The sequence below is a fragment of the Leucoraja erinacea genome, chromosome 32 (assembly GCF_028641065.1).
Source record: "Leucoraja erinacea ecotype New England chromosome 32, Leri_hhj_1, whole genome shotgun sequence".
NCBI classification, from domain to species: domain Eukaryota; kingdom Metazoa; phylum Chordata; class Chondrichthyes; order Rajiformes; family Rajidae; genus Leucoraja; species Leucoraja erinaceus.
The window spans coordinates 1,611,341-1,618,761 of record NC_073408.1 but is presented as its reverse complement, the minus strand read 5'-3'; the positions used below and the strand labels follow the sequence as shown (position 1 = coordinate 1,618,761).

General features: G+C 47.6%; 1 protein-coding gene across 5 annotated transcripts in view; it reads left to right on the top strand.

Annotated features, from left to right (window-relative positions):
* Nucleotides 1-2,509: 2,509 nt before the first annotated feature.
* The window catches only part of phldb1b (pleckstrin homology-like domain, family B, member 1b), a 238,366-nt gene continuing 233,454 nt past the window's right edge, over nt 2,510-7,421 (top strand). For 3 of the 5 annotated variants that reach the window (XM_055660552.1, XM_055660553.1, XM_055660547.1), the window contains exon 1: nt 2,513-2,969. In XM_055660552.1, the coding sequence (XP_055516527.1) occupies nt 2,817-2,969 (153 nt within the window). In that variant the 5' untranslated portion in view covers nt 2,513-2,816. Of the gene's footprint in view, nt 2,970-7,421 lie in introns of all 5 variants that reach the window. The other 2 variants (XM_055660545.1, XM_055660546.1) reach the window with 2 other exon arrangements.

The following is a 7,421-nucleotide window of genomic DNA, read 5'->3' as shown; positions in this document are numbered from 1 at the left end:
AGAGATGCTGCCTGTCCCGCTGAGTTACTCCAGCATTTTGTGTCTATCTTCAGTCTTCATAGCTGTACACTGTCAATGGCTCCATTGTAATCATGTATTGTCTTTCCACTGACTGGTTAGCGCACAACACTGCGCCTCGTTATATGTGACAATAAACTAAACTAAATGAACTGAACTAAACTGATAGCGGGGAATGCAGTGACAGACCAAAGGTTGAAGTGCCCCCCCCCCGTCAGGATCCGAGCTGGGGGTAGAAGCATGTGCCCTGATTATATTGCCACTGCTCCATCCTGCCCAGTGTGAAGTGTTGACAGCTGCTGTGGGAAACACAGCTGAATGAATGGGCAGTAATGGTATTATGTAACGGAAGCACAATATTCATGCCCTCAACCCCTGCCTTAGCAGTTTCTGTGAAGAATATCCTCTCTCCATATTGTATATCATCTGAAGGATGCAAAGGCTCAGTTCTTAGTGAGCGGATTTGAGTTTAGCAGCAAGGAGGTCCTACTGCAGTTGTACAGGGCCCTGGAGAAACCACCCCTGGAGTATTGTGTGCACTTTTGGTCTCCTAATTTGAGCAAGGACAATAGACAATAGGTGCAGGAGTAGACCATTTGGCCCTTCAGGCCAGCACTGCCATTCAATGTGATTGTGGCTGATCATCCCCAATCAGTTCCCCGTTCCTGCCTTCTCCCCATATCCCCTGACTGCTAATTTTAAGAGCCCTATCTAGCTCTCTCTTTAAAGCATCCAGTGAACCAGCATCCACCGCAGACTCGAAACGTTGCCTATTTCCCTCGCTCCATAGATACTGCTGCACCCGTTGAGTTTCTCCAGCATTTTTGTCTACCTTCCTGTTTTGAATGGCAGCTGTCACAGAATTGAGGCAACATTGGAGCCTGGCTCCAATTTATTTATTGTTAGATTTGCTTTAATAAAACTTACTCCATAAGACATCAGGGGATAAGGACATGGACATTGCACTAGACACAACCAGTAGTGCAGAGATAATTCCCAAGGCCTTTGTTTCTGGATAAAGACTTTGTCTGGAACAATTAGGTGCCTGTAAGAAAAATAGTTTTGCCAAATGTCTGTGGAACACAGAAATCCCAAAATAGACACAAAATGCTGGAGTAACTCAGCGGGACAGGCAGCATCTCTGGAAGGAAGGAATGGGTGACGTTTCGAGTCAAGACCTTTGAAGGGTCACAACCCCAAATGTCAGGTACAGGATACTGAGTTGGATGATCAGCCATGATCATATTGAATGGCGGTGCAGGCTCGAAGGGCTGAATGGCCTACTCCTGCACCTATTTTCTATGTTTCTATGTCACCCATTCCTTCTCTCCAGAGATGCTGCCTGTCCCGTTGAGTTACTCCAGTATTTTGTGTCCATCTTCAGTTTAAACCAGCATCAGCAGTTGCTTCCTACCCAATGCTTTCCACAGCGATCTTGTCCTCTTTTTGTCACCACTGCTAAGCAGGGCGAGGGCCATTGTCGCCAACAGAACCAGCCAGCTCATCAGGAAGGCTGTCTCCATCCTGGGGGTGGAGTTGGATTCACTGGAGGTAGTCTTGGAGGGGGGGATGCTCCTCAAACTGCGGGGCATCTTGGACAATACAGCTCACCCCCTCCATGACTCACTGGTCAACCTGAGGAGCACCTTCAGCAACAGACTGGTTCCACCAAGATGCAGCAGAACACCAGAGGAGATCCCTTTTCCCTGTGGCTATCAAATGTACAACTCCTCCCCCTTCTGTCATGGGGTAGACTGACTCCCCTCCCCAATCTTTGCCCATCCCCATTTCTAGACTTTCCACATTACTTTAATTTCATGCTTCATGTATCTTTTGTTTTATGACTACTAGTAGACCAATTTCCCTCCTGGGATAAATATAGTTATATCGCAATGTATTGTATGGTATTGCATCAATAGACAATAGGTGCAGGAGTAGAGGCCATTCAGCCCCTCGAGCCAGCAACGCCATCCAATGTGATCATGGCTGATCATCCCCAATCAGTACCCCGTTCCCCATATCCCCTGACTCCGCTATTTTTAAGAGCCCTGTCTAGCTCTCTCTTGAAAGCATCCAGAGCACCCGCCTCCACCGCCCTCTGAGGCAGAGAATTCCACAGACTCACCACTCTCTCTGTGATAAAAAGTGTTTCCTCGTCTCCGTTCTAAATGGCTTACTCCTTATTCTTATTGTATTGGTGCTTGCTGTGCACGAGTTAGTGAGCATGTTGGCAGCTTGGATCCCAGTGTAGGTGGACAGAGCAATAGGCAGCGTTGACGAGAGACAGGAATGGGAGGTTAACAGCAAGTTGGCAGGTCGCAGACAAATGCAAACTGCGTTCCTGAGCGGCCCTTGCAGAGTGAATGGACATTTGCTTCTTTGTTGAACTCCATTCACTCAGGCAGCTGTGTGTTTGTTTTTCAGTGGGAGTGTAGGTGGCAATCTGAGTCTGTCTCATTGTTTCCCTTCCACGTGAATGTAGGAGGAAGATTTCCATTTTAAGTGCTTTGCTGATTTGAGCAGAGAATGATCTTGCCTTGAGGGGTGGGGAGAGGAGAGCGGGGGAGCTTTGCAGTCCTTGCGGAGAGTTTTGTACTCGTGTCTCTTTGCCCTGACAAGCCCACGCTGCCTTGACTGCTGCAGCAAGCGAGTGATTACCTGCTGTGCGAGAGAGACAGAGAGAGGGAGAGGCGGAGAGCAGAAGCGAGAGATGCTCGCGGACACCAGGATCAGCCAGGTTATCACTGCTGCAGAAGCTCCCAGGTTTGTCTAAAGAGACGAGGGAGTGGAGGAGCAGCATGAAGGAGAAGGCAGAGGGCCAGGAGATGCTAAGGGGCTCCAGCTCACAGCTCCCTCTGATGCCTGGGGACTCAGCTCAGAGTAGCCCCCTGCAACAGCCGTCTGCATCACTGCTGGGAGACAAGAAAGTCACAAAGAAAGTGCGCTTTAAGGTAAGTGGCCCTTTCCTGCAATGTGGGGGTGGCGATGGGAGAGGTTGGCGTAACTCAGCGGGACAGGCAGCATCTCTAGAGAGAGGGAATGGATGATGTTTTGGGTAGAGACCCTTCTTCAGATTCATGTCAGGGGAGTGGCTGAGTTACTCCAGCATTTTGTGTCTACATTGGATTTAAACCAGCATCTGCGGTTCATTCCTACACAGGGCTTCTGTAGGGCAAAAACAGCAGCATTGATTAGCAGGGCCGAATGGCCTAGCTCTGTGGTCTAAGTTCCATCCTAATGCATTTGGTGAATAAGCTGTAAGGTTTTCACTGTGTGACACCGTGGATGTGAAATGTTGCCATGGTGGATACGTGGGAGATCTTTGCTAACATACTTAAGGGGCTGTCCCACTGTACGAGCTAATTCAAGAGTTCTCCCGAGTTTCCCCTGATTCGAACTCGGAGAATTACGGTAATGGCCGCTCGTAGGTACTCGAGGCTCTCGTGGACATTTTTCAACATGTTGAAAAATCTTCACGAGCTTACCGCGTTTCCCGAGTACCTGCCGTTAGCGTTACGAGCCGCTAAGAGACATCCCCGAGCTCCAACGTACCCGCTATGAGTTTGATTTTTTTTTAACTCGGGAGAGCTCTTGAATGAACTCGTACAGTGGGACAGCCCCTGCTTTGACCGATGCCTTGTCCTAATTAATGGCGTTATAGTCGTGCATCATAAGGATAAGGAATTTAAGAGTTCAAATCCTATTACACTGCAATAATAATATAAATTTAGTTTTTTATAAAGAAAGTAGATGTCAATTGAAGTAATTGCAAAGCTAATGCAAAAATTATCCCGACCACTGTGTCGGAAGGAACTGCAGATGCCAGTTTACACCGAAGATAGACACAAAATGCTGGAGTAACTCACTGGGACAGGCAGCATCTGTGGAGAGAAGGAATGGGTGACATTTTGGGTCATAGAAACATGGAAACATAGAAAATAGGTGCAGTAGACCATTCGGCCCTTCGAGCCTGCACCGCCATTCAATATGATCATGGCTGATCATCCAACTCAGTATCCTGTACCTGCCTTCTCTCCATACCCCCTGGTCCCTTTAGCCACAAGGGCCACACCTAACTCCCTCTTAAATATAGCCAATGAACTGTGTGGCCTCAACTACCTTCTGTGGCAGAGAATTCCACAGATTCACCACTCTCTGTGTGGGAAAAAAAATGTTTTCCTCATCTTGGTCCTAAAAGATTTCCCCCTTTATCCTTAAACGGTGACCCTTCTTCAGACTGAGAGTCAGGGGAGAGGGAGAGAAGAGATAAGGAAGGGTAAGGCGTGAAAACGAGAGATCAAAAGGAGACGAAGTTCGCGGAAAATGCAGGCTCATTGTTGGCTCGGAGAAGGTGACAATGAGGCACAAAATGCAGAATTTAATCTGGAGGACAGTCAGACTGGTTGGAGAACTAGGGCAGGGGTGGGCCAGAGATTTTTCACATGATTTGTTAATTCATTACATTTAAATTGATTACTTTTGAATACATAAAATGTAAAAATAAATGTGGAGAAATTGGAATTGAGAATGCTAAAATGTTTAAGCCAGGCCCCTGGATTACTCGTTCAGTTGCAGCCCCCCCCCCCCTTATACAAGGAGCTGGTAAATAAAAGGGCAAATATCTTATATCTTTCATTTTAATGCTGTGCTTTGTAAACTTGCAAAATCAGGTTCTGCCCAACTGAACTCTCCTCTACTCAGCTGAAGTGCGATCCTGACCTCCCATCTGCCTCATTGGAGACCTTGAACTTTTTACATGTATTTAACTATCTTTAACTTTTATATGTATTTATTTATTTTTAACTGTTATGTGTGTTTCACTCTAACTATCTTTAATCGGACTTTATCTTGCGCTGGGGCCGTGGAATGTTTGTGAAACTGAGCGATCACTGATCACCAGTCTCGGGGTACCTGGTGGGGAGCGGGGGGGGGAGAGTGTGGGGGGATATATCCCCCATCTCCACCCCCCTCCCCCCCCTCTCTTCCTCCCGGGGCCGACTCACTCACTCTCTCTCTCTCTCTCTCTCTCCCGGGGCCAGTCCTTCATTCACTGCCCCATATCTTCTCGACTGTGAACCGTGCTGTGATTGTCCGTTGCGCGGAGGGAAGGGTGGGTTTTGGGGGGGGATCAGTCGGATTCCACCGCGGCTGGTCGTGGATTTGCCGCGCTCACTGCGCGCTTGTTTTGAGATTCTGGATTTTTATTTAATTAGCGAATGCAAAGTCCTTTAGCCAAGCAGTTGCCTCTTGATTTGCCGTATGAAGGGTGACAAGTCCTCCTTTGAGTCTTTGTTGAGGGCATGCTTCAATGATGTGTTGCATTGTTTGCTGCTCTCCACAAGCACACCGTGGGGTTGGACTGCTGCCCCATTTGTGAAGGCTGGCCAAGCAGGGGCCATGTCCAGTCCTGAATCTATTCAGCGTCGTCCACTGCTTCCTTGGGAGGTTGGTGCCAGGGACCGGTAGGGTGGGGTCTGACACCAGATGTTTATTTGGGACGTCCTTGGACTCCCATTCCTTTTTCCAAGCTGATTGGATGGTGAAATCAGCTGGTGGTGGGTTCTTCCAAATTGGTCGTCTAGATGGAAGTCGAGCGGTGGGTGGGTTGAAGATGTCCATGTGAATTGGCAGGTGAGGGGAGTTTTTGGTCTTTTGGAGCATCCTTTGAGCGAGGACTACTCGCCGGATGTGTGGAGGGGCTATGTTGGATCGGACAGGGATTCTGGATGTCGGAGGTCCAAAGAAGAAGAGAAAAATGTGCCTGCGGGCCGGATAATTTCTGGGTGAAATATGTGGAATAATATTTGGGAATGGAAGAGAAGTGATGAGTGGAGGGAACTGCAGTAACTGGGCAAGTGTTCATCCATCAATCGGCACGTCAACAGTTGGAACGGTTTGGGTACAAGGATGTAGTTCAGTAATCAGGAGATTCCGATCCTTAGCCCCCCCCCCCCCCCATAGGGTAGGGGGCTCCGCGAGTCAAGGCGCCAGACGGCGGAGGGCTCTACCCGGGCCGGCTGCCTGCCCCTTTTCCAGGGTTACGTCCGTGCCCGGGTGGGATTAGAAAGGGAATACGCCCTGTCTGTGGGCACCCTGAGGGAGTTCCGGGACCGCTGGGCTCCGCAGGGTGTTGAATGTATCCTCAATAAGGATTGTATCATAATTGTATAATAGTTTATTATGGATATATGTTTGTATTGTATTTATGGTGGTGAGTTCTGGCTTGTTTGATTGTAGTGTAAATATTATTTTTTAATAATTGAATAAATTTTTTGATTAAAAAAAAAAAAAAAAAAAAAAATAGGGTAGGGGGCGTGTAGGGGGTAGGGCTGAGGATCGGAATCTCCTGATTACTGCACTACATCCTTGTGCCCAAACCGTTCCAACTGTTGACGTGCCGATTGGTGGATGGACACTTGCCCAGTTACTGCAGTTCCCTCCACTCCATCTCTTCTCTTCCATTTCCAAATATTATTCCCCATATTTCACCCAGAAAGCAACCACATTCATCAACCACCATGATCTCAATTAGACCTAAAGCACATTCCAGCGAGTGAACGATTTACAGTTAGCATTGTAACGTAGGGAATGTAGCAGCTAATTCATACACAACAACATCTAGCAATGACACATTGTTCACTTTCGTGGTGTAAATGGCGGGACAGATCTTTGCAAGGATGCCAGGCATATCTCTCCTGCCTTCTTCAAAATAACACGGCAGAATCTTTTATACCTGCTTAAAAAAACTCTTGTGTACCAACTCTTTGGAGCGGGCGGGACTAAGTTGTGCGTCATAGTTTGTGCATAAATTAACTACGTTACAGTGGTATCTGTAAATCTTCCACTGGTTGGAATGTGTGCGCACTCCAATGTGTCTGAGACCTGAAGAGAGACTGGAACTCTCAACTTAGATAGAAAGATGAAGGTGCTAGTAGCCAGCCAAGTCTACCAACACTGCGTCAAGGAATGCAACTCCTTGCCCTCTATATAATGAGGAAAGCCATGACTAGACTGTCTAATTGCAGCGCTATTTAGTGTGAGGTGGACATGTACAAATGCTGATTAATTATCTCCCCTTGGAAAGCTGCCAGCCAAATGCATTCAATGGAATGATTCATTGGTCCTTCGATATCCAGCCCAGAACCATAGCTGTTGATGCCACACAATTGGAGTTAGTGACATTCCAAAAATTAATCCCGGGATCTGCAGTCAACTGCAAAGATTCTCAATTAAGCAAATTACACTGGAATCCTGCGGGATACTAACAGGATACAAGGGGGCCATTTGGCCCATCAAGTCTATGCTAGCCTAGGACTGTGCAACTTTATGCTAAAGCTCTTTATGCAACAGCATCCCCCTTCCCATCAGAACTGCCCCCTCCATCGATTCTTTTAAGTGGAGAC